Source organism: Podarcis bocagei (genome assembly GCF_964188305.1).
Source record: "Podarcis bocagei genome assembly, chromosome: 8".
NCBI classification, from domain to species: domain Eukaryota; kingdom Metazoa; phylum Chordata; class Lepidosauria; order Squamata; family Lacertidae; genus Podarcis; species Podarcis bocagei.
In genome coordinates, this window is record NC_138133.1 from 72,255,788 (window position 1) to 72,283,258 (window position 27,471).

Below are 27,471 nucleotides of genomic sequence, written 5' to 3' on the forward strand. Positions count from 1 at the left end.
GACAACCAGTCAATTAAAAGTAGCCAATTTTATTCAAATAAACATGTGCTGCAAAGTCCACATAATTGCCACCTCTTCAAAACAGTACATAATTAAAGTTCTTATCAAGTTGTCTTTCTTCCCGAGAAGTGTTTCAGTAGAAGCCAGAGTCTTGAGTAGCCCAATTAGGTGCCTTTAAAAAGAAGCAGCAAATTTGAAAGTCAGGACACAAAGTGTTTGGCATTCAAAGCTAATAAAAACTAATTATTTGGAAAATATTTCTAAATCTGCTTTAGTCAGAGCAACACACATTGCTGTGGATAACTTTAGCAGTGTATACATGAATCTACTTTCCAGAACTTTAGGGCACTAGACTTTCTTCTTTGTTGTGGTGTCCACCATGTGGAATGCTCTCCCAGAGACCAAGGGAGCAACGGCTGCAGGGGGTGTTTGTTGCCAGTTGAAGACACCCCTCATCATGCAGGCTTTCCATGACCCTTAATATTATTAATGCTGCTTTCTGTGATTTGTACTGATTATTGCTTCTACTGGATTTGTTACTCTTCCCCCCCCCCCTCTCTGAATCATTTTGGTATTTCTTTCCATAAATGAAAAGTGGTATAGTAATCTTTTAATAACTAAATAAAATAAACCTATTCCATATTCCAACCCTAGAGACAAGCAAGTTATATTTAACCATCTCACTGTAATTCTTTATGAATTTCCATTTTGGAGATTTCTACTTAAATTAATAATATACTGGCAGGACAACATGGACTTACCTCAGCCCTACCGCCTAGGTTCAGTTTTTTCTCAATGTTCATAGCTAACATCTGACTCCGGAAAGACAAGCTTTTGGTCTTTTCAATCACTTGCTGATAAGGTGATACTGCATTGTTTCCCATAACAACATGACCCTACAAAAAAGATATACAAACATTGCCTCAAATGCTAAAAACAGGTTTTGTACGGGATACAAAATTTACAGGGTATTATTTGCCTTCCTTATGGAAGGAAACTTATGGGCATACACATTGATGGAGATTTTATTCCCTTCATATTTACATCATTGATGAACAGGGTTGCCACTAACTTTCTAATACTCTTGATGTTTAGCAAATGTTACAAAATCCATCTCACCCCATTCTATACTTGGTAAGTATGCATAGGGCATATGTAAGTTTTCTAGTACTGTATTTATCCTTCAACAAATTTCTGATCTGCATCTCAACCCATCTCTAAATGTACCAATTAATTTGGGACAAGAGCTGAAAACAGGTGAACACTGGGGAAAAAAGCACCTACCCCTGGAGATTTGGTCTAGCACCAAATCTCTGCTTAAATGCAGGGAGTCCTAACATATGAGAATGTGGGGGGAGGGTTGGGGGGAAGGAGACAGTGAGACTAGGAAGATGCTGAAAATAATTATGAAGTGCTTATCACATCCTTGATCTTCTATGCCCTCCCCCAGCTTCAAAACCTTGCCCCACTACATTATAAGCAAATTCAGAGCAGGTTAACAAGCTGAAACATAATGCGTCTACACAAAACAAAATAATAATAGAGGCAAATCAAATATGGCCAAAATAAACAAATCCATTAATCTGAGATTGTATCTAAAATGACAACATCCATGCATAAGGCAGAAGTAGCAGCAGGCTTGGGGGAACCTATAGGTTGGCATAAGTCCAAAACCCTCAGGAAAAGCCCTGCAAAGGCGGTGGGGCAGGGCGGGAGAGAACACAAAACAGCCCAATAAGAACTGAGCATGGTCAAGAGTTCATGAAATGCAGAGCCTGGCAACCTGAGCAGCATTTTGTTGCATGACCCAGGTATACATCTAAAATATTCATCTAAAGCCACCCACTCCATGCATCTTGGAGTGGTGTACTCTTGTTCCTCATTTGAAAAGTGCTAAAGGTCATTTTAGTATAAAATACTGAGCTGCAGGGCCATGGGGGAGGGGGGAAGATAGCAGGAGTCAGCAAGAAGCCCTTCACTAAAATCCAGTTGGGCGACAACTGTATTAGGAACCACCAAAATGTCACAAAATAAGTGACCACATTTTCAAAAACATGGAACCCGTGGCCTTCCAAATAATGGGACTACCACTGCCATCATACTTGACCATTTGCCATGCTGGCAAGTACTGAAGGGAGTTGCAACAGGTTCCCCATTCCTGGGCTAAATGTTACTCAATGCAGCAGCAGCAGAGGGGGGGAAAGCCAACAAAAATACAGAATTAGGCAGGATACTGTAGCCATGAGATCTTGCAGCTAGTAATGAGTTTTAAGAGTTCCCCTTAATAAATCAGATTATGTCGTGCAATGCAATGGGAAACCTACCAATTTTGAATCTATCTTGGCATCAAGCCTTGCGTTCCGAATTAAATTCACAATCCATCGCTCAGCTTCTTCAGGGGTCATATTTAACTTATCTGCCAACATACTGAAGAAGAAGAAGAAGAAATACACTTAATAAAGTTTGAAACATTAGAGAACATGTTAAAGAACTGTAAATAATATGCCTGATAATTCCAGTATCTTTGCAAATTTTGCAGTGTTTTAGTCTGTTTTAAACACTGGTATTCTAACAGCTGACAGCAACAAGAGAGGGATACATAGAAAAGCGAAAACACCTTTTTGCACCACAGAATATTCTTGGTTAAAATTCATCCTAACACATATAAAGGCCCTTTAAATTTAGCATCAGGGAGAGAACTGGCCGACTGTTTACAATTCATAAAGTTTGATCCACTGTGGACTCATCTGCCCATTTACACTACAAAAGAAAAACAAAACAACTGAGAGGTATTCATAGAAATAAGCTGATGTTATTGTGTGAAACACTTCACTGTCCGTCTGATTCATGTTGAGAGCAGCTAATAACACGACCCTTTAGAAATGAGTGAGATTCATAGATCATTTCATGTACACTGTTAAAAAAACATGTTACACTAGTCACAATAGTTTAAATTTGTGAAGGAGAAGGCCAATTATAATGGGCCAGAAATTAGAAGGAATTAGATTTGGTTAGGTAAGTAGCTAATCATTAGGACAGCAACACACACTATAAAAGGACTCTCTACACTACTTTTCATTTGCTAAATGTCTGCCTGCTTTTTGACAAAGTAAACCATTGCAGGGATGGGTTTCATGTTAATTCAATTAGTAATAAAGCACTGGGCAGATGGCATTTCTATGTGTTGCATCAGAACACTTGTTCCCAATATCTGAGAGTTAGACATAGGTTTGTAACAATATGATCACTCTTTCAAGGAGGTCACTTTATGTCCAATGTTTTCTCAGTTTCTTATTCTTTACAAGAGCCAGCCCAGATCTGCTGCTTTGTCAACAGACACTCTGCAGATGGCATTTCCTGTGGCTTTCTAATAAGTTTTGGGCTCTCTCCTTTTTGGTGCTTCATTTCCTTGAGAATTATAAACTTGAAAATTCCCCTAGCTGCTGGACTTCAGAAATGCTCACTGTTTTTAACCTGAAACCTGGCCAATATGCTACACTGGAACCTCTGTTTTAATCATTCCCTAATGCAATCTCTGTCTACATTCTACTGAAGTTTAGTTACTTTGCCTTCTGGCTGCCTGTGTTAAGACAACATACTTTTAAGTTATTAAATTTGCAGGATTATTCTCTCAGCCGTGGAACTTCAGCTACCCAGTAATTTGTTAAAAGTGATTCCCCCTCCTCAGGTTAAAATCCTACACATGAGACATCTTGCTTCAAACTAATGGTGGTTGTGCATTGGCCAGTGAGCTCACACAGCATCACTGAAAGGGCAGGGCTGCCCTCACATCTTTCTGCTTGCCCCTTCAGATGTTCAAATTTGTTGTCTGAAGAATAATATGAAAGACCATATGGAAACAGTAACTCTGAAACCAGATTACGCATATTTATTTACGAATTTTTTATCCTGGTCTCTAATATTGAGGTTCCAAACTGAACTGCTAATCAGTTTTAATTATTTTATCTCATTTTAGAAAAGTATCTCATACTCCCTCAATAGTTATTCAGAAAACAGTTTTAAATATATTGACTGAGCTATTTATTTTTAGGTGTGGGGTTGCATGAAAATTAGGGTTTGATCTGTGTCCCCTTGGTTTGAGGTGCTGTGCTGTTGTTGAAAACAAATTGTACCATCCATTGGGTTACAATGACTAATCACGCAAGAAGACTGAGTCAAAGGCACTTCGTCCTTGAACTGCATTGATTCATTCATATTTCTTCCCCAACAGTCATGTCTATATACACTTAATAGCTTCAATCACTGCTCTTGTCTGAAGCCAGGAACCTTGTGCAGAGGAACTGCACTTTTAAGTTTGATCCTAACAGGTCAGCATGATGTGGCAATCTTGAGAGAAGATCTGAAATTCACATGCCCAGCCTCTCACACACTGGCTGACTATAAGGGTGAAGATGAAAGAGAAAACTTTCAGGATGTGTGGTTTATGACTTCTGCAATAAAGCTCTGAAATATTTAGTAGAAGGCACCACACGAGACATGGGAATCTCTGCTCTCCCTTCCTGATCAGGGCTACTTATATGTGCCTACTGACACAAACAAGTACACACAAGCAAGTTAAGATGAGCAGATAGTACTTTCAAAAGTTTTGTCGGAATGATACCCTTTGGGATCATAATGGCACGGAACAAGATTTTCTTTCCATTAATTTTTCAGAACATTGAAGGCACTTAACAAGTCTCCAACATCTAAAATAATTTTAACTCACTGCTCCTGTAGGTAGCCCACGGTAATTTCAAACTTTCTGGGTAATTTATAAAGGTATAATCAGTTGTTTCTGAAATATACTGCTTGTATATTTGATGGGTGGGCTGGTTTCTTTGCTGAATTTTAGATCTGACAGTAGTTCTTATGGTTCCCATATGTTGTTTCAGATTACATCAATGTTTAAGGTGTCATGCAACTCTTCTTATCTAAAATGTTATTGTTGTATCTTTGTGGCATTTCTAGGATACAAACCACTGAGATTTCTCTGAAATATGAACTAGTATACAAATTATTCAAATAAATAAAACAAGGACCTGCAACTGCACAACTTCAAGGCCCTTTATCCCTTCAGCTGCTCCCTATGGGCTAGAGGGATGAAAGCTAGTTACAGGGCGCCATCACCCCTGGTTTAGTACAATGGCTGAATGTTGCCATACTGTTAGTTCTTTTTAGCTTACAACTCAACCACTATTGAAGCAACTCCACGACATTATCCGTTAAGTACCAAACTAAGAGAGTTTTCCTACTGAACTTCTAGTTTTCTTACTTTATGCTGATGCACTGATGGATGCGGCAGAAAGTCTCAAATATAAAGAGACGAGCATTCTCAATGAAGTCTTCCAGACATGCCACCAAGAAGAAATCATTCACAAGAACCTGCAAGAAGCCATACAGGAATTAAAAGGGTGAGAAAAACGCCAAAGCTCTGACAATCACTCAGTTACGAACGCCAAGCCCTTAAAAATATCCTGAAAGGAAAGGTAAAATTAGGACTGGGGATTCACAGTATGAAACATACATACCCTTACCTCAATTAACCTCTTGAATTCTCCCACAGGCCACTGGGAGAAAGAAGTAAAAATACCCTTCAAAACACTGTACTGATGAGACTGAGGAAGTTTCCAGCTCGCCTAGCCCCAGACAATAGCATTAGGCTGCTGAGGTTGAAGATTAGATGAGCAGGATGCTAATCATGTAGCCCCAGATCTGAGCCATCTCAAGCTACTGTGTTACTGGTAGGGGCACATTTCCCCAATATTCCCAGCTCTCTCAAACATTAATTGACACTTTAAACAAGAGATTATGAATACATGGAGGTCTTTGTTTTTGGGCAATATAATGAATCTGTGGCCAACATATAGGCCCTTTGTTATTAACAAGTGTAGTCTTTAACAAAACTCTTACCGATTCACATTCTCTCAGCTTTTTCTGAGCTCCATCAAAGTCGAAGTTCACATACAAACACTCTACAAACTCTGTTATTGGGTCCTTATAGGTATAGGATTCCTGTATAGTGAAGAATAGTTGTGTGATTAACTCCAAATGCTACCCCCAAACATTTGTATCAAAAATCACTTATTGCTGGAGTCCCCAACTTGGCAGCAATGGGCACCACAGAACTCATCCCAAATTATTATAATAAGCTCTTTACAAGCTTTTGATGTTGCTACTAAAAACAAAGTTTCAACTTGGTATAGGTGCTTCCAGGTGGCTTGTTAATTGAGCATTCATCCTGATTTGTTTGCAGAGAGATTAGATCCTATTGCGTCAAATCAAGTGCTATCCCATACTTTCCAGTGGATTTTCCCATTACTTCTTATATCATAAAAAGTCTGATCTTTTGAGGAAGCAGTTTTGTTGTGCCAGACCTCCTAATTAGTGATAATTGCACAACATGAATTTGTTGGCATGTGACTGATCCCACCCCCTAATAGCAATGGTCTGGTAGGGCCCACAGCCTCTGTTCAAATACAGTCATACTTAGAAAGTAGGCTTTTTATAATTAGCAGTATGAGCAAAGTATGCCTTACCTGCTGAATAACCTTGACTAAGTCTTTCAGCACTTGCCTACGTTTCCGAACATCTTTGTTTGTTATTACTGCTGTAGTCAGATATCGAAGAATATGTGGGCACATTGTCTGAATTGCATTAAGATACCTGCACAAGCAGAACGTTTTGTAGAGTGAGAAGCAGAAATTTTGAAGGAAACGAGAATATAAGAAAACTCAGGTTCTTCACCTGCCAGAAAGTCAGAAGAGGAAAAAGCCTTGCCTACTGGAGCTCCAGCAGCTTTTATAGTAGCAGCAGCAGCAGCAGCAGCAGTAGTAGTAATTTATTACTTATTCCCCACCTATCTGGCCAGGTCTCCCCAGCCACTCTGGGCAACTTATGGGCCAACTCTGAGCCAACAGAATATTAAAAACACAATAAAACAACAAACATTAAAAGCTTCCCTAAATAGCTTTTGTTTTTCTCATCCCACAAAAAACAGGAAAAAGTAGGAAGTTGCCAGTGTCTCTGACAAGATCCTGTGCGCTGGCATTTGCCCATAAATGCCAATCCTTTTGTTTATATTTTTATCCTCGCTGAGAAAGGCCCGTTTTTACATTAAAGGTGGCATTCAATTAAGTTTTACTCCCAGTAGACCCAGCAAAATTAATGGACCAACTTAGTAATGTTCATTAATTTCAATGGTCCTGCCCTGAGTAAAACTAAGTTCAATATTGTTTCCCATGAGTTAGAATCAACTGATCACAGATCAAATCAAGCTCTCGTTGTAATATTTGAACCCTGAGGCAAGTTTACCAATCTAACCATCAACAAATAATGTTTTTGAACTCTCTATAACAAGTAAGACTATTGAGCAGGAGTATACAATTTCAAGCACACATCATAAATATTTTGTTTAAGCTAGACAGCAGAGTTGGTGGTAATATTTGGCTGCTTTTCAGTTTGTTGCAAATTCAGGACATTTCCTTAATGCGAATACTATGTTATCATGTTACTTAAAATTGGTTACTCTCATAAAACATTATCAATTTCAAAGAGGTTGTGCTGTATGCTAAATGCTATAGGAATGTTTTTAGCTACTTTTACTTGTTTTTTCATGTTTTGTTTCTGTTGCCATTCCTCCACCCTAGGCTGCACTGGAAGGAAGGGCAGAATGTAAATCAAAATCATAATCTCAAACCAAATTGTGAGATGGTAAATGATATACACTAAATTCCACACAAATTTAACCTCCTAAATTGTAATATGGGGTTGCATAAAATATGAATTCAATGGCATTAGCAAAAACAGTATTCCAGAACAAATCAGGATTGACTGCAGATGGAAAATGGGTGCAAACTTAAGTGGAAACAGTTACCATCATAATAAGAGTGCAATAAAATTATTTGGAGTAGAGATTGTCCGAGACAGTTCAGTCTTGAGATTAATTCACACATACTGTTTGTCTATAATGCATATAATGGCTACAGCAGATGAATCATATGTCCTTGAAAAACACTAGAAGATGGCAATGAATCAGTGCATTACCTCATGCAACACTGACGTCACCACCCAACTACACTGAAATAGACTGTACTCTTAAAATTCTTTGTGGCAACTTTAAATGTAATACAATATCAGAGACATCATGCCAAGATGAAGTTACCTATGAAATAATGCCTCTTCCAAGTTTATGGTAGTTGCCACTAAAAGGATTGTACCTGTAATATTCAGCCCTTCAGTATTTGATGCATCATAGTACAGCAGAAACCTTTAAACTTGGCACATCAAGTATCGAATTGCTAATCACATAGCTAAGTTTCTACGGTAATGTAACATGAAGCACTTTCTATTAGTACCTTTCATTTTTGTCAAGAGTTATAACTTCATAAATGTAATCAAATTTCTATTCAACTCCTTAGATTTAAGAGTTTACTTCTGTTTCCTAAATGTCTGGGCTTCACATGCTTTTAGCTGGATTCTATGCATGTTTATGCAGACATACCAATTTTAAAAAGTGTAATAGTATATGGAGCTATACTGCAGCCTCAAAACCGTGGAAAGGATACAACAGTACATTTCACTTCAAAGGCATAGAACAACCTTCTAAAGTATGTAGGAATGTTTAACATCATCAGGGCAGAAAACTGGATTACTACATTCTTACACATCCCCTTTATTTTTGTAGGTATAGATCAACTCACTGAGGCTGATAGAGAAAAAGATCAATTATGTTATCTCTGCCTTTAGGATGGTTGAAGAAAACGAAGAGAGACCAGTGAATGAGCCATGTTCTCTGCTGAAGAGATTGGAGAGGAGAGCTGACGGACTGAAAAAATAGAAAGGTATTTTACTGAACAGTTTACATTTACAGTATTTTAGTTCTTGGATCCTAAGTAAACTTATGTTGACAGGAAGGACATCCCCCCCCCACCCCCAGCAAAATGCCCACATTTTCCAGGATAGTCTCCACCCCTGTGAATTCAGAGGTAGCAGTGGCTACAGGGGGTGGAAGGGACAGAAAACTCTCGTGTAATTTTATCATCATCATTATTTTATTTAATAATAATTTATTTCTACCCCGCCCACCTGGCTGGGTTTCCTCAGCCACTCTGGGTGGCTTCCAACAAAATATTAAAAAATACAATAAACATCAAACATTAAAAACTTCCCAGTTATCCAGGCATAATGGTTTCTAATTTCTCCGTTCTAGCCCATTTTAACCCAAGATTTCTGAACAATCTGAATTTGATTCAATGGGAGTGCCAAAAGAAACTAGCCATATAAATTGCCACTTAGCTCTGGTGAGCAGTACATTGGTTATAAATTGTGTTGGGCTGCCCTGGGAGAGATAAAGCAACTAACTGATGATGATGATGATAGTTGAGTGGCAAAACTCATCAGTTATTTCCCCCACTGCCACAGCACTGAGCACAATTTCCTGGCTTTGGAAAGACAGAAAGCCAATTCTATGTATTCTGGCCTCCAATTGTTAGTAGGCTAGACAACAGAGTCCCAAGTACAGGTCCTGCGTGACTATCCATGAGCCACCATACTAACCAAGAAAAATCATTCAACATAGTGCCCAGCCAGTACCGTAACTCTGCATACTACTGCCTCCTCTGCCTGCAAGCAATAGCAACGCGCTGCTGCAAAACTGCAGAGGCACAGCTCACGATGCCACCCCAGGAGAGATGGGACCCTTTGCCTCGGCCGTCACAACAGCTTCCTGACATTACACAGTTGACAAAAGTCAGAGGCAGCATGAGTTCTGAAATGTATAGTGGTATGGTATAGTTGAGCAACATGTTTTGCATGCAAAAGATCCCAGATTCAATCCTTAACGTCTTCAGGTCAGGCTCGTAAAGGCGCCTGTCTTAAACCCTTCAGAGCCTCTACCACTTACAAGTAGGCAACCTTTAGTTCTAGTATCCTATGGTAATACAGTGGTACCTCGGGTTACATACGCTTCAGGTTACATACGCTTCAGGTTACAGACTCCGCTAACCCAGAAATAGTACCTCGGGTTAAGAACTTTGCTTCAGGATGAGAACAGAAATCGCGGGGCGGTGGCGCAGCGGCAGTGGGAGGCCCCATTAGCTAAAGTGGTGCTTCAGGTTAAGAACAGTTTCAGGTTAAGAACGGACCTCCAGAACGAATTAAGTACTTAATCCAAGGTACCACTGTATGAGAACAGAAATATGCCCTAAAAACACTCTTTCTACACAGATTTTAAACTTTTATTGTATCTTGCCACTTGCTACTCCCCTTCTGAAAGCCAGATTCCCATTTCTTTTAAGCAATAGGGAATCATCAACAAATCAGTTGATTTAGCTGACTTCCCAGGCACATCATGAAAAAGTTGCCTAAAAAGAAAGACTCCAAGAGCACTGCTAACCATAACTATTTTGAGCAAAATGTGAAGTGATATTAAATATTTGCCAACATCCACCAGCTGCAATTCCTCTTCCCACACCAGCTATCTGTCAATATGTAAATAAAAATAAACTCACATTATTGTCAATTGTCTCTTTCAATCTTGTAAGGTCCTCCATGGCAGCATCCCAGTTCTGCATCAGAATTTCAGATGCCAGCTTTCCCCAGAGTGAACTCAAAGCATTTCTATCTGTTGATGGAACCTGTTTTAAATAAGTGAATCCAATTACAATAACCACAATAATTTAATACTTCTCTAGGTCAAACATTTTGATTAGAGACTTGCTGGCACCAGTAGAGAGAGAATATGCCACTGACATGCTTGTTCCACAATTTTGGGAGAATGAGCTGTGTTTCATTTAGCAAATCAGTTTTGATTTTCTAGGAAACAATCAGCAGCACTAGGCATTTCCAAGGAGATTCAGCTGGAGATTTTAAAAACCAGGAAAGCCTGGAGAATTGGCAGCCACAGCTTCTGCACAGAACTTTCAATACAAGCAATAAGGATTCCTTTGTCAACAATACTTCAGTGTAGTTTGTGGTTTCACGCACTAATTTAAAAGGGTTTAAAGCTTAACTAATAAAACCACCAGCTCTACAGAAAACCTCTGCTAATCAGAATGAGGAAAATCTATAGCAGACTACTATAGTCTAGAGTAATGGCTTGTACAGACTGCTTAATAGGGATGGCTATGGGGGTGTCATGACCCTTTCTGTAATTTCAGCTTAAGATATCATTATATAATAGAGAACTCGTAGAATTACAATATGCACCCTTACAGCTGAGCATGGGTTGTTGCAACACATTTATTCTTCCTTGCTATTTATAAGACACCCTGTAACACAAGTCCACATTTGTGGCAAAAGAAAAAAATACTGTACTGAATTTCAAGTTAGGGTCAATCAGCTTTAGCTGACACAGGGCCAAACGACAAGTCATTCAGAGAACAACACTCTAGCCTCTAATCCATTACAATGGTACTTTCATAGCATGTGTTTCTCAAAAATCTCACTTATCAACAAATTTCTTCTCAAAGACAAGTAAACTAGCTTCCCTCAAAACATTAACAGTTGCATATTTAACCATTATTTTAAAACCTACAGAATATAACTAAATTCTGAAAGAATAAAGAGAAAATACCTAAGAAATTCTTATTTTAAAAAGAAAGAAAAGTTGGATCAAGCACTGCACATTGCCAGATCTCCAGAAACTGGATTTCCTCTGCCCTTGAAGTTTCTGAAATTTGAGCATCAACTACTGCCTCATCAGCTAGTTGTCGCTGTGCCTTGAATGCTACCTCATTATCATTATACTTCCATCCCAGTAACAAGCTTTGTCATTTAACTGAAAGCTGTGCTCAGAAAGATCAGAGAGACTAAATTTGTTGGGGATATCAAATAATGTCATTCATACACACTCCAGAACCCTCAAATAATATTAGAACCATACGTATTTTCATCCCCCCTAGCTGAGGGTGGGGAAAGACGATGACATTACTTTGCTCAAGTTCGGGGCACAAGGTCATACATGCCATTTTTTACTCAGCTCTGCACAACTTCAGTTGGCACTGCATAGTAACCTACTTTCAGGTAAGGCTATATTAGAGTAGACTAACTTCAATATGTTAGTTTACCCAACCATTAATTTCCATTTCTAAACAGAATAAAATGTTCATTCAACCAGCCACAAAAAGTTCATGGCCCTAGATCTTCTCTTACTTTATCACCACACAAAGTGACATGAATAATCAACTCTTCATGTTGTTCTAAGTTGCTGCATTTGTGAACTATTGGTATAAGCCATTTCCAAAATACAAGACTACTACTCAAAGTCTTTTATGATAATTAAAAGGAAAGACTGACAAAATTCTCAAAAGCAACCACTAAATTCAGCATTACCATCTAATTCCTTCACTTTAGTTGTGCCTCAGCACTTTTCTGTTTCTGTAATTAATTTAGAAATTAAATGTTCTGCTATGTATTTTTTTATTTATTTTCCTACATTTAAGCCCTGTTGCCAGCCCAAATGATACCTCAAAGCAGCTTATACAATACATACAGCAATAAAATCACAATGAAATAAAACAGTATTAAAACAGTGAAGCAATAAGCTACAGTCATGAAAAATAAATCATCCCCATCTCCATACATATTCATCAAGTACAATAGGTAAAATGAGAGTCTGCAACAGCTTTGTGGCTAGATCTCACTGGCTGGACTGGTGTGGTATTTGAAAGCCAAGTCAGCATCTAACTTTTCATGTTGCAGTTACAAAGACAGGACTCAAGTGAGGTAAAGACTAAGTTAATCGCAGCAGTGCCATTCTAAGAAACAGTTTTGTTTCTCTTTAGGCAGGTACACTGTTTGAATACAGCTGAGTTGAAAGAATAAGATTTCCAACTTGCTCTCAAAAATCACACACACACACAAGGAACAGTGATTCTGCCAATAATTTAGAGGTTTTGCTAGAAAGTGTCTACCCTGAAAGGAGTAATTTATATTCATATTAGCAGTCTCAAAATTAAAAGCAAACTCATATGGACGTCCAATTTAGGGCCCACAAACTTTTTAAAAGTATAATCTTAAATTATTTATATATAGAAAAAAAAACTTACCAATACTCTAAAGAAGTACAGGTATTCTGCTGCTCCTGAATAGTTGCCACATTCATACTGAAATTTTGCATACCTGTAGAGTGTATCTAGATACTCTTGCCTAAACTGCAAGACAAACAGAACAAATATCAAAAATGTTTCAAGAAATTGTTTTGGAGGTAGTTCAGTCTTGTCTAAATATGCAGCGGAATAATGTAGAGGCAAAGTTCTGAGGGCACAAAATTATTGATGGTGAGGGCTCATGAATTCTCCCCAAGTGCAAAGCCACCATAGCAGGGAGCATGGTGGAATAGAACTTATTTCTCAAATATACTAGGTTTGTTTTTGTTTAACTTGCAGGAAGTCTGTTACATTGCAGAAACATTCAAAAAGTTATACTTCAACCACAACAATGAAGCCCTCATTCTGTGCATGCTTAGACAATGCTGAAATGGACACAATCTAATTAAAACTTGACTTTGTGAAAAGGTAGAATGAGATTTAATCAGACTTGGCATTAGTAATGTCAGCCAGCACTGACAACCAGAAACTGTTCCCAGGTGACTAGATTGTGACTCAGAGGCCTCAATTTCCCCTTTTAAAAATTCATGCCCAGTTCAGTGCTGACTGAATTCTCATCACTTATCTAGTCAGTAGATGTCAAAGCCTTTGGTTGTATTTGCCAGAGGGCTTTCCAGCTTGCATGCCTTTTGAACCAATCAATACACAGGGTTGTATCTAACTAAATCATACTCAGAGTAACTCCTTTCGATTTCAATACCCAAATAGAATGGTTAACTTATGGCCAATGGAATTACCGTAAATTTCGCTCCATAACACGCAGATTTTTCCTCCTAGAAAGTAAGGGGAAATGTCTGTGCGTGTTATGGAGCGAATGCCTACAGATGGGGGGGAATCTGCTGCAGTCGTGAGCAGTCCATGGCTCGCTTTGAAACAGCAAAGCGGGTGTAAGCGGCTCCTGTCAGCTAGCGGAGCCGGGGAGGAGGGAGAGAAGCAGAGCGGGAGTTGGCTGCTTTAAAACAACCCCTGCTCTCTGTCCCTGCCTGCAGTTTTTTGCTGTCCGATTTTGGATTAGCCACTGTAGGGGCTGTGTGTGTGTGTGCTTGAGCTATGTGTGTGTGAGAGAGAGATCGTTCTCCTTCTCTGCTTCCCCTTCACTCTCCCTGCGGACTTTGGAATCCACACTCTGTGTCTCTCTGTGTGTGAGAGAGATCGTTCTCCTTCTCTGCTTCCCCTTCACTCTCCCTGCGGACTTTGGAATCCACACTCTGTGTCTCTCTGTGTGTGAGAGAGATCGTTCTCCTTCTCTGCTTCCCCTTCACTCTCCCTGCGGACTTTGGAATCCACACTCTGTGTCTCTCTGTGTGTGAGAGAGATCGTTCTCCTTCTCTGCTTCCCCTTCACTCTCCCTGCGGACTTTGGAATCCACACTCTGTGTCTCTCTGTGTGTGAGAGAGATCGTTCTCCTTCTCTGCTTCCCCTTCACTCTCCCTGCGGACTTTGGAATCCACACTCTGTGTCTTTCTGTGTGTGTGAGGGATCGTTCTCCATCTCTTGCTTCCCATTCACTCCACCAGCGCCCCTGCGACTTCCAGCGCCCTGCAACTTTAGGGCCAGTTCTCTCTCTGTGTGTGTGTGTGTGTGTGTGTGTGTTTTGACCTCACTGCGCTTGTTGGGGGAGAGTGTTGGTCGCACTTTTTCTTGATTTGTCTCAGAGTGGTTACTATCGTGGTTTCCTTGCTGGGGAGGAGGGAGAGACGCAGAGCCTGATTGTTCTAAAGGAGCAAAGCTGGAGAGGAGCCTCTCCTGCATTATTAGCAGCACCTTCTCCACCCACCCCACGCGTGCTCCTTGTCCCTTGAGTGCTTTTCCTCCCCTCCCCACTTAAAACGTGGTTACAAAGCACGGATCCACATGGATCCTCAGGATTTTTGCACTCGGTCACCCCAAATTCACCATCAGATCACATAGCATGTCCATGGCTACAGCCTGCACCAAAAACACACACGCACCCACTGTTTCATGGGGCCGCAATGGCGCAAAAACGTGGTTACAAAGCATGGACCCACATGGATCCTCAGGATTTTTGCATTGGGCTACCCCAAACTCACCATCAGATCACATGTCTGTGGCCACAGCATGAACCACAAAAATCATACATCCACTGTTTTGTTTAGAATATTTTTTTCTTGTTTTCCTCCTCTAAAAACTACGTGCGTGTTATGGTCAGGTGCGTGTTATAGAGCGAAAAATACGGTACTCTGCTCCCACTAAACAGACCTCTCTCTCCAGCTCAGTGTGAGCCAGTGTGATGTAGTGGTTAAGAGCGGTAGTCTCGTAATCTGGGGAACCGGGTTCGCGTCTCCGCTCCTCCACATGCAGCTGCTGGGTGACCTTGGGCTGGTCACACTTCTTTGAAGTCTCTCAGCCCCACTCACCTCACAGAGTGTTTGTTGTGGGGGAGGAAGGGAAAGGAGATTGTTAGCCGCTTTGAGACTCCTGAAGGGGAGTGAAAGGTGGGATATCAAATCCAAACTCCTCTTCTCACACTGTGAGACTAAGCATTAAAATAGCTGCTCCCTATAAGTTTAGAACCATTGCATAAAAGAGGTATATGATTTTAATATTTAACTGTGCTTTTGTAACCCGCCCTGGGACCACTCAGTATAGCAGGCAGGCTACAAATACATACATCACAGAAGGACACAATCAATCACATGACCAGTTCTCACATCTGAAGTCCATTTATTTTGCATCATGCATACTTAATTTTACAGATTTAATAATTGATACCTACGCCATGTTTGTCAGCTAAGTAGTCAAATAGCATCCGACCATCCCTGTAATAAAGAAGAGTTCACTGTAGTGCTATAAATCACACAAAAACATTACAGAGATAAACATTTCTGTTCACTGAAAGCAAATTCATTTTTCTACATTTCATGTATGAACAAGTGAATTAGTTTTCACTCAAGGCCAACTCCCACATTGCTGCAGCATGCATTTTTGCATGCCACCGGCTGGGTATTATTTAATTTTCAATAATATGGGCACAGGGTCCAATAACCATCCTCTTCTTTTATGGAGAGTGTAAGGGCAATATCTCTCTGCCTTAGACAGCATCCTATTATGTCCCGTCACTTGTAATCCTTTTTCCTCTGCAGTAGAAATCAGCACCTGTCACCTCTTAACCAAATACAGCCCTTTAGGGGATAGTACCTAGCTCTGCAATCCCCAAACCAGATGCTTTAAAAAAGGGTATGGAAATAGTGGCAGATGCAGCAGTGGCACTTTCTATCAGGTTACCTCACAGACATGGAATAGAGACATCACCATCATCATATGTACCCCGCCCATCTGACTGGGTTGCCCCAGCTGGGTTGCTTTTAACATAATATACAAAACAACAAGAACGTAATAGTTAACATTTTTTTCTTTTCACTGAATACGACCTCCATTCTGGCTTTTAAAAGGTAGAAGGGGACTTAAAGCACACTCCCAATGATATCTACTCAGTAATAAGTCGAACTGAATTTGATTAAGCTTACTCCCACATAAACAGGATTAAGGCAACACCCTTAGCAAGTACAGGTACATCGATGGAAGTTTGGGGGAAATGATGGAAGACTGAAATAAAATTTACTGCATGTGTGGCAATTAAAGAAAATTATGTGAAAATGATGTATAGATGGTACCTAACTCCAGTAAGTTTAGCAAAAATGTATAAAAATAGAGAAAGTAAGTGTTGGAAATGTAAATCAACAAAAGGGACATTTTTTCATATGTGGTGGGATTGCAAAATTGTTAAGAAGTACTTGGAAATGATTTATAATGGATTGAAGATGTTCAAAATAATGTTTGTTAAAAAACCAGAAGCTTTCCAAGCTTCTGGTATTTACAAGAGTGGATATGACAAGACCGCAAAAAGACTTAAGAGTCATACCTCATGTTACATCCGTTTCATGTTAAGTCCCGCAGCGCCCGGAAGTACCGGAAAGGGTTACTTCTGGGTTTTGCAGCTCACGCATGCACAGAAGCGCAAAATGATGTCATGCGCAGAAGCCGCAAATCGCAACCCGCGCGTGCGCAGACGCATCGCTGCGGGTTGCATTCTTTTCATGTTGCGAACGGGCCTCTAGAACGGATCCCGTTCGCAACCAGAGGTACCACTGTATTTAAGTATGCAACGACTACCGCACGAATATTATTAGCATAACATTGGAAAGAAGTAGGTGTCCCAGCTAAAGAAGACTGGCAAGTGAAGTTAATGGAATATGCGGAAATGACAAAATTGACTTTGAAATTAAGAGGAAGAGATGAAAAGGAATTTAAAGAAGATTGGGAGGACTTTATTGCATATATACAGAAGCAATGTACACAGGTTAATACATTAGCAGGATTTTAAAAAGACTTGTAAAGACATTATGCCTGGACAATAAGTAATTTTAATGATTTAAAATGGACATGTGGTATGATGATAAAAGAACCAGGGAAGGAAATGGGGGAAGTCAACTCTACTTTTTTCTATGTTTGAATATGTATTGTTGCTTTTATTTTTTGTTGATTTTGGAAAATTAATAAAATATTTTATTTTTTTTAAAGTAAAGGTACATCTTAGATCCTAAGGCAATGGGATACGATTGTCGAAATATCTGACATAACCTTTCCCAAATGTTTCTGGCTGCAACTCTGAAGAGCCCCAGCTAACATAGCTGTGGTGGGCCTGATGAGAACTAGAGTCCAAAACATGTGGAGAGCACCAGATTGCTCTAGTCTAGAGAATGAGACATGATTAGCTAATTGGAGGTTTAAAGACTCAATTTCCCATGTGGAATACATGTCAATCTCTCTCATCTGAAAGAACTTTCAAGTTAAGAATTTCAAGCATGTTTGAATTAGGTTTCACAAATTAAAATCAGCAGAACATCAGCTGCACACAGGCAGAACTATTTCCATTTCTAATCTAGATGATAAACCATCCTAGTGACTACATAGGCTACAAGCCTACATACACTTACATGGTATTTACAACTGGGAGACTTACTTCTGAGTAGGCATGCATAGGATTGCACCGAGGCTCACACAATTAGAAGATCAAACTTGAAAAATTATCCAATTACACTCAAGTAGCAATTCTGCAAACTTTTGCAGGAATGCAACATCCAAAAGCATTACCTAGTAGACTGCATTTGCCGTGTAGTTTCTGGGTCTTCAAACATTTTGACAATAGGTTCAGTTTCTGCCTGAAGCTGTTTTAGCTGTGCAACAACTGTGGTTCTCTTTTCACGCAAAGCTGGTGAGAAAAACAGAAAAACTAAGTTAAGTCATCTATACAAAAAGTTCTGTCAGCAATAGTCAATCAAGCAAGATAATACTATGTACCCTAGAATTCTCAAATTTTATTCACCTAGGTCCTAATCAGTTAGATACAATTGATTATTAGGTCAATAAAATCATTTGTTTAAATGTGTCTTGCTACAACTGATTGCATCTCAGCAGAGTAGCCCACAAGGTTCAAGAAAGAGATCTAAACACCCATTCTGAATGCAATGGGGAAAAGAGTATAGTGAAGTTTTCAAATGGGCTCAGACAAAACAAGCAACAGCCTGAATAAATCAGAAGTACTACTTGCTTACCAAACTTTTAGAATATTTATGGTGTCCATTTTTTTGAAGGAGGAAAAAAGCTTAACTACAGCAGTTTAGATGTTTGAACACGTGACTCCAGCTCCACAATACTAATAAATATTTTAGGCCATAAACATTTTATTGAAGAGTTTGGATATAAACTCAATCTGTGCATTGAGAAAATGAATGTGAACAGATTTAAGTGGGAACATTTTAGACCAGAAAAAGTGTGACAAAATCCCTCAGTGACAGATAGATCCTGGCAAATACAAGAGACACTTTCCAGGGAGCCCCAATATTCCACCAATGTGCATCAAGTCTCACCTCCTACCCCACTGCATAAAGAAGAATGACTTGCCTGATAAGGAGGGCTCCAATATAGATGAACTATACCCTGTTTTAGGGAAATCTTGTCATTAAAAGAAATATAGAAGTAGAGAAGAGCCATCTGGTTAACACCACTTCTTTGTAATATTTACATAATTCTAACTGAAGGCATGTCAACTCTGACAAGTGGGGAAAGGAGTGGGACATTGTTCTAGTCCTTTTCATTCCCTACTCTTGTTATTCTCTCCACCCTTCCATTCATCACTGAGGTCACTGCCTCTACCCCAGCAAGAGATAGGCCAGAACTGTTTTTTCAATGTGGCCCTTCCCCACGCCCCCAAAGCAGACATAGACTCTAGGCCTTGAGGATAGACAAATGCATCATCTCCCTTCGTCTTTTGTCTTAGAATCTGTGTTGGGATGGGAGGAGGCATGCAAACCAGTTCCTACAGTGGGACTCAGAAGCCAAAACATTAAAATATATGAATAGAACTGAAAAAGAATTTTGGTAGAACAAAATGACATTATTTTTTAAACGAACAATTTGGATTTAGTCAACATTAAAGATCAGTATATGATAGTAACTTAAAGTCGTGGGCTTTATTATTTTTAAGGCACGAGGGCTGACTGTAGATCCTGTCACAGTTTTATTTGTAAGTAGATAGCTTACCATGAGGAATATCATCAGAATAAAGGTTTTTGTAGACATCCATAGCAAAGTCCACCATATTGGTGTCACTAAGGAGATCCAATTTTCCTTGAAGTAGTTCCTTTTCATTGTATATCTGAAAGAAATAAAATAGTAATGGTTTTAAATATTACCTATTACTTTCTATTTAATTTAAAGTTTGTGTTTAAACATTTAGATGTCACCCTTTAGTTTGCACAATTACCAAGGTAGCTCACAATCAAAGTACTGAGTACAATGAAGTCAGAAGAACAAACAGAGCTCTATAATTAGACCCTGCCAATAGTAAAAATATTTAGTTCAGACCTTACCCTGCTGCCACTTAAAACTTACTTATAGCCCTTCAAGATAACAAGGTGAATGAATTCATACAGACTTTGAGAAGTATATTATTGATGGCACAAGAGGAATTTAAGAGAAATGAGATCATGCTCCAATGTTATTGGCTTATAGATTGTATGGTATATATTTCCAATCCTAACCAATCAAACTGACTGAACAAGGGTATTTGAGATCCAACAGACACCATCTGCCCTGTGGGGAGGAAGTAGAGACTGAGGGAGGGAGGTGAAGACAACATTAGACCTTTATCCAGCCAGAATGTGCCCTCCTCACCTGGCCAATTTTACATGTTATATCATTTCAGTCCTTTAAAATTCTAAACTGCCTTGGGTGCCTTGGCAGAAAGACGATATATTAATGTAATGAATAAATTATTTGCTTCAAGTACCCCAAGAAAGGTTTTATCCAAAACTCAATAGTTTTTCAAGAATGATTTCTTCTACTATTTTTCCATTCAACAGACATTCCTGAAATGCCAACTAAATACTTTTAGAATGTATTGATTCTAATAATAACAGGAGTCAGTTTATTCAAAACAAGACAGGCACAAAGTGCATCAACAGAGTTATATTTTACTGGAACAACTTGTATTCAACAAATAACTTGCAGGTATTCAAGCTAAACTAAATATAAGTACACCCTTTCTCCGTCAGTCAAATAAAGGACACTATTATCCAAATGTCCTTATACAGCTCTGTTCCAAATGCCTTGATACAACTCTTCTACCTTTGCATTTAATCAGCACATAGACAAATCAATATTAAAAAGTACTTGATGTCATCTGCTGTTCACACGGGAAAATGGAAAGGTTTTTCATTCGAACTACAATTGTCATCAGAATCGTCTTCTCAGAACTAAAGGCTCAGAATGAGACCATGCGGGTGGCATGTTCGCAACCAGCAGTGCTGCGTCTGCGCACATGCTTGATGTGATCCAGCGCTTCTACGCATGCGCTGAAACCCAGAAGTAACCCATTCTGGTACTTCCTGGTTTCGGCACGTCCAAAACCCAAAAACGCACAACCCGCAGCAATCGCAACCCGAGGTATGACTGTACTAGTCACATATTGCAGAATGTTGGGGGGTGAGGTGTGCTAGGACTGGAAGAAGGTCTCAGGTTGGATAAAAATCATTGGGTTCTTCTTTTAAAAAAAATATTTTTTATTTAAATCAGATTTTTTCATTTAAATCAATTTTTTTAAATTTAAATTTGATTTTTAAAATAAAATGCTTTTGGAGGAAAAAGCTTTCTAAAGATAGTTTTCTATTTAAGTTACATTATAGTCCAAAGGCTATTCATCAGGAAATAAGGATTTGTTTTAAGTTTTTCATGTGTGCTAAAACTCTGTTATTGTTTTTTTAAACCGTTTAACCACATCAGTTAACAAACATGGATACATATGCTATAATGTTATTGTTTTAGTTAAATTGTTTAAGTTGTTATTAAGGAAATGATTATTTTTCTCCTTCCAATAAAGTACAGCAGAAAAGTTGTCCAAATATAAACAGTTAACTTATTAAACCTCACACTAATTTCATAATTATTTGCTTTTGTATTTCAAATAGTATAACCAAATCAGTAATTTTTGATATGAGTGTAAAACCTTCATCTGGTTGTAAATACTAAGATTATACCAGAAAAAATGAGTCTTTCTGTAAAAAAATGATTTAAATCAAGTCCACCCTGGAAGGTCTCCAAATGAGTTTAGAGCAAAGGCAAAAATCAAAGTGGAAACTTATCTGTTTCCTAACTAACATGCCACAGCAGATCTTGTGGGCTGCGTCAAGTATTGTGGTCTTTCAGGAGCAGATGCTAGTCCAGTTCCATTTGAGGAGCACTCAGGCAAAGTATTGACTTGAAACAAACCAGGGCATAATGCACTTCATTAGTTTCAGAGTACTCTCCAAATCATGAAAAGTAAAGCTAGCACTTTACATATATATAGCCTTTCAAGCATTCAAAAGCCCTTCATGTACACTAACTGGTTGTAATCATTGCAATAACCAAGTGCGACAAATTATTTAAACAGTGGTGCCTCGCAAGACGAAAAGAATCCGTTCCGCGAGTCTCTTCCTCTTGCGGTTTTTTCGTCTTGCGAAGCAAGCCCATTAGCGGCTTAGCGCTATTAGCGGCTTAGCGGGCTTAGCAGATCAGCTGATAAGCGGTTTAGCAGCTTAGCGGATCAGCTGATAAGCGGCTTAGCGGATCAGCTGATAAGCGGCTTAGCGGATCAGCTGTTAAGTGGCTTAGCGGCTTAGGATCAGCTGATAAGCGGCTTAGCGGCTTGGGAAAAGGAAAAAAACCCCGCAGGAACTCGCAAGACATTTTCGTCTTGCGAAGCAAGCCCATAGGAAATTCGTTTTGAGAAGCACCTCCAAAACTGAAAACCCTTTCGTCTAGCGGGTTTTCCGTCTTGCGAGGCATTCGTCTTGCGGGGCACCACTGTACTTCTTACACACCACCATTCGTCCTATTCACAGGTGGCTAACAGTTCATAAAATGATACATAGATACAGAAGCCTAAAATGAAATTACAACTAATACATACAAATTTAAAAAACAGCAGCAGCAAGCAATATACTCTCTCAGCAACAGTATGCAATTAACTAACAAACGCCAGGCAAAGTAAGGTTATAAGGTGGCACTTAAATGCCATTTATTCAGGGGACAGTATTATGTCCATCAGAAGGAAGTTCCATAAACAAGGAACTGTCACAGAGAAGGTACTGGCTTGTGCCACCACCCCAGAATTCTCACTCATCAGCAGCAACATCAACAACTCTGCAGAGCTTAACAAACAGGTCGGGCCATATTCAGGGGGGGGGGGCACCTCTTCAACTATTTGGATTCTAGGTTGTATTTGGTGTTACACATCAGTACAAATACTTTGGATTGGTCTTGATGCCTAACATATAGTCTGTACAAAGTTCTCAGAATAGGAGTGATATGTTTCCCCCTCACTGTCCAAGACAGCAAACTAGTGGCAGCATTCTGCACTTGCATGAGGAGGGTGGTGCAATAATCCAGGCTATTTTAGTTCAGGAATGGTCATAGCTGACAAACCAACCAAATATGGACTTAAACATTCCTTGACACTGAGGCCACCTTGGCCCCCTTCAAATCAAGGGGTACTCTCAAGTTATACACTTACTCCTTCATGATGAGTGCTACTCCATCCAGAACAGACCATCTCCCTAATTTCTAGACCAGGGAACCACTGAACTGCAGTAACACCATCCTATAAGGATTGTTTGTTTACTGGCTTTCATTCAGCCCAACACTGCCTCCTGATATTGGTCTAGCACATGTGCAACCTCTTCTCATTCAGATAAAATGAAGAGAAGCTTCGGGTGCCATCTGCATATTGAGGGCACTGCACTCCCAAATCTCTGGATGACTCCTCCCAGCTGTTTAAACAACATGTGAGACAAGATGAATCCCTAAAGGAACCCATATAAATGCCATGGGGTCAAGAAGCAGTCCTACAGAGATGAATGGAACCACTGCAACACAGTGTCTCTCCAAGAAAATACTATGGTCAATGGTATCAAACACTGCTGAGAGGATGGGCAGAATCAACAGGGAAACACTCCCCTCTCTCCCAAGAAGGGTAATGAACCAGGCTTTTTCAATGTTCTACCAGGCTTGAAGCCCAAATGAAGTGAGTCTAGATAACCTGCTTCCTCCAGACACATCTGCTAGCCACCACAGTGATCACACTTCTCAATCAACCTGCCCCAAAAACATCTGCAACTAGACAACAGTTATCTAAACCATCAGGGTCCAGGTCCTCATTTTATTATTTCCCCATATTCCAGATGGGGGTTTGAGAGAGTGGCATGGTTCAGACAGTAAAAAATAAACTATGGTTTAGCAAAGAGCGGCATGCTGCTGCACCCTGCTAGAAAGTGCACACCACACTCCTCCTTCCCTTCTGCTATTGCTCAGCTAGGAACAAAACAAACCTGAGACTAGTTTCCTGTTGCCTAGAGAGGAAGAAACTATGAATACTGGTTCACATGCAACAGGAAGTCAGTTTTTGGTTTGTCTTCTCCCTGGCACAGCAACGTCAGGAATTGGGGCTTCCAAGCACGTTGTTCTCACGTTAAACCATAGTTTATTTTTAACTATGGTTTAATGTGACATCCCTAAGAGGAGTTCGTGACAGAGGAGATTTGAACCAATGAGTTTGATTTGTAGCCCAGCCTCTTATTTATTTTATTTAACAAAATGTATATACTACTTCATCAACAAACCTCTAAGTGGTTTACAAAAATGATATAAAACACCAATAAAATGAAACTTTAAAAACAAGTAAACACAGACTATAAAAATATAGATAATTAGCCTCAACTAAAGAAAAAAGTCTTTAGCCAAGTTTTTGAAAACAATACCACAAAGCCATCTGCCTAATATTAATAGACAAGAAGAACCAGAAAGAAGATGGCACCACATTACAGGCTTGATTCCATGCAACGATAGAATGAATGTTATGGGGCACTTATAAAAGTGTCAAATCAAAGCAGTTGGATATTGTGAACTTTCAAGCCAACTGACTCCAAGCTGTGAAGGACTTTTATGTATGAACATTTTGAATTTGCTCTGAAAACTCAGAAAAGAGTGTAATATGCTGAAAGACAATCACTCCTGTCAACAATCATGCAGCAGCCTTCAGTACTAACTGCAGTTTCTAGATCAAACACAAGGGAAGCCCCACATAAGTGTTTGGCAGTAATCTTGACCAACGCCTACTGTACTCGGACTATCCCAGTCCAAATCACTACATCTGTTGTGCTAGACAAAGCTGATAAAATGCACTCCTAACTACCCAAGCTACCTGGGCTTCCAGTGACTGTAACTAGAAGCACCCCCACACTGTACACCTGCTCCTTCAGGGGAAAGGCAACAGGGCATGCAATTGACCAATTTCTCTTGACACAGCACCTGCTACAGGGATTCAAGCTCCATATATTTTTTTCTCTCTTCCCATCACCTGTCCAGGTCCCACACAGCCTTTCCTGATTCAGATGTTATGAAAAAATATGAGTTGTGTTATATCAGCATATTGAAGGCATCTTGCACCAAATGCCCTGCTCCCAACAGCTTCATATAGATATTAAATATTACTGAGAATATAATGTATAGCTACCAGGGAACCAAGAATCACACTCCCAACAATACTTTGGGACCAGAACCACTGCAAAGCAGAGCCCCTTGTTCCCAATACCACAGTCCACGAGGACTGATGGTACCAAAAGCTACAGGGGAAATCAAAAAGGCAGAAGGACTTCCCCTGCCTCACTCTTAGTTAAAGTTAATCCTTCAGGACAACAAAGGCCCACAGTCTGATCTGAACCAAGACTGCAATGTGGCTAAAGATCCAAGTCATCCAAAATGCCATGACCTTCTCCACTCCCTGCCCATAGAAAGGGGATATTTGTGACTGGACTCTCATCCACATTAATAAAAGTGTTCATCTTTAAGGCATCAGGTACCTTGCTTAATTTAAGTAGAATGGGAATCTGGGAGGAAGTGACTTCTACAGTGTATATGTTTGTGTGCGCGCGCCTATCTGTCTGTCTTGTCATACATGGGGGGGGGGGAATCTGTGGTGTGCGCATGCCCTTGCTTAGGAGCTTCACCCCAGCATTCAAACTCTCTTCATAAGGCAGCCTAGTACACACGATGGATCATAGCTGTCAACCTTTCCCTTTTTTTAAGGGATATCCCCTTATTCTGAATAGGATTCCTCGCAAGAAAAGGGAAAAGTTGACAGCTATGCGATGGATGCTCCCCAATTTTCAAGCACATTTTCCACGGAAGTCGCATGTATTCAAGGGGCACGTGAAGCAGAAAAGCCTTCGATGCCAAAACGGAAGCACGGTTGGGTTTGGGTTAGAATGAGAGAAGGGCCGTGCACTCTGCACATGCACAGAGAGCCCTTCTTGTTCTACAGCCAAGCCTGCGCGTCCTTCCCTTCCTTCAGTCAAAGGGCTTTTATTTTCTTTTATTTGTTTTAGTTGAACCCCGCCCTCCCTTGGCCCAGCGCCCTTCCGCCGAAGAAGCTGTTCTGACCGGGCGAGGCGCGGAAACCCGACCAGCGCGGAGAGGCCGCCTGGGCCTCGGCCTGGCCTGAGGCGGGCAAAGGGAAGCGACGGAGGCTCCCGGAGACGCTGCCCGGCTCACCCCCTCACGGGCCCCAGTATCCCTGCGACTCGAGAGAAGCTCACCTCTTTGACGGAGAGGAACTCGAGGAGCGGGAACACCAAGTGCCGGTCCAAGAAGTGCGCGATGCGCGTCGTCAAGTCGTACTCCGCCATCTTGGGCTCCAGGCCGCGAGGGAAAGGCGGGGCTTAGGAGCGCGGCGTCAGGCAAGCCGCGGGTTAAGTGCGCACGCGCGGCCCGACTCGAGCCCGCCCTTCCGTACCCGCCGCTCCCTGGCTGAGTCAGGGGTGTATGAGCGTCGTGCCGCGGGGCAACTCCTTCTGCGCACGCGCAAGATGAATTCCTGTTCCCCAACCCCCGTTTTCCAACGTACGTCATAGTTTTCCTCCTCCCCTCCCAGACCTGGCTCCGCCTCTTCCCGCGGCTGCCTCTAAGAAGGGCATCGGCGATGAGCGGAGCGTGCGCATGCGCGCCGCCGAACACATGGACCCAGACGTTCGGCTCATTTATGCGCAAGCGCAAACGAGTTTTGTTGGGATTCAGGGAGTATTGATGCTGATGATTCTGAGTCGTCCGAGTGGCGAGTCCCATCTCACCCACCGACAATTTCCAGAGGCATAGAGAATCCTCCAAGTCTGTTGCAGCGGCAGCAGCAGGCATCTTAAATCCATAACTTTATAGTGGCAGGAGAAGCTTTCAGTCTTATGCCGTAATATATGTCCCTGACTCTTATGGTGCTACAGAACCTCTTTTGTTGATCCACGAACAGCCAGTCGAAAAAAGATGCATGCATGTGTTCTGATAATATCCAGCCGTGCTTACTGAATGCTTAACTGCACCACAAGCAATGAAATGCAAAGAGGTGGTTGTCTTTGTATCTCAATTCCACTTTACAGAAGCACACAGTACTCCTTTAGTACCTTGACTATTTTGTGTCTACTGACTGATCAAGAAACTTATTTTCTAGGTTAGTTTTTTCATATCCAAGGTCTACCTCATCTCACGTCGTTTCCTGCCTCTAGGTCAGGAGTAAAAAGAACTGGATCTGTCTGGAGGCGTGGATCCTTACCTCCCCCAGCAACTCCAAACCACGCCAAGTGGCCAAACCTGAGGTCATTATTGTTCAGTTTCTGTTTCAGTTTCTGTTAATTGGTTCTCGTGGGAAACTTGCAGATTCTAGCTTCACCAATTAACTCAAGCTGGTGTCAATTTACTCTTGGCAGAAAGCCCAGGTCTGCTTGACCTAGAAACCACTCACTCTGATTGGTTAACGAGC

At 40.5% G+C, this 27,471-nt stretch overlaps 1 protein-coding gene across 1 annotated transcript; it reads right to left on the reverse strand.

Annotated features, from left to right (window-relative positions):
* Positions 1 to 13: 13 nt before the first annotated feature.
* On the reverse strand, positions 14 to 26,419 carry EIF3E (eukaryotic translation initiation factor 3 subunit E). Its single transcript, XM_081204856.1, has 13 exons — positions 26,261 to 26,419; positions 19,671 to 19,785; positions 18,222 to 18,339; positions 15,844 to 15,886; positions 13,047 to 13,151; positions 10,509 to 10,634; positions 8,700 to 8,824; positions 6,537 to 6,663; positions 5,911 to 6,012; positions 5,273 to 5,382; positions 2,325 to 2,427; positions 762 to 896; positions 14 to 172 (listed from the first exon to the last, which is right to left on the reverse strand). The coding sequence occupies exons 1-13, from the start codon at positions 26,348 to 26,350 to the stop codon at positions 134 to 136; spliced, it is 1,338 nt and encodes a 445-aa protein (XP_081060982.1). The 5' UTR covers positions 26,351 to 26,419; the 3' UTR covers positions 14 to 133.
* Positions 26,420 to 27,471: the final 1,052 nt, after the last annotated feature.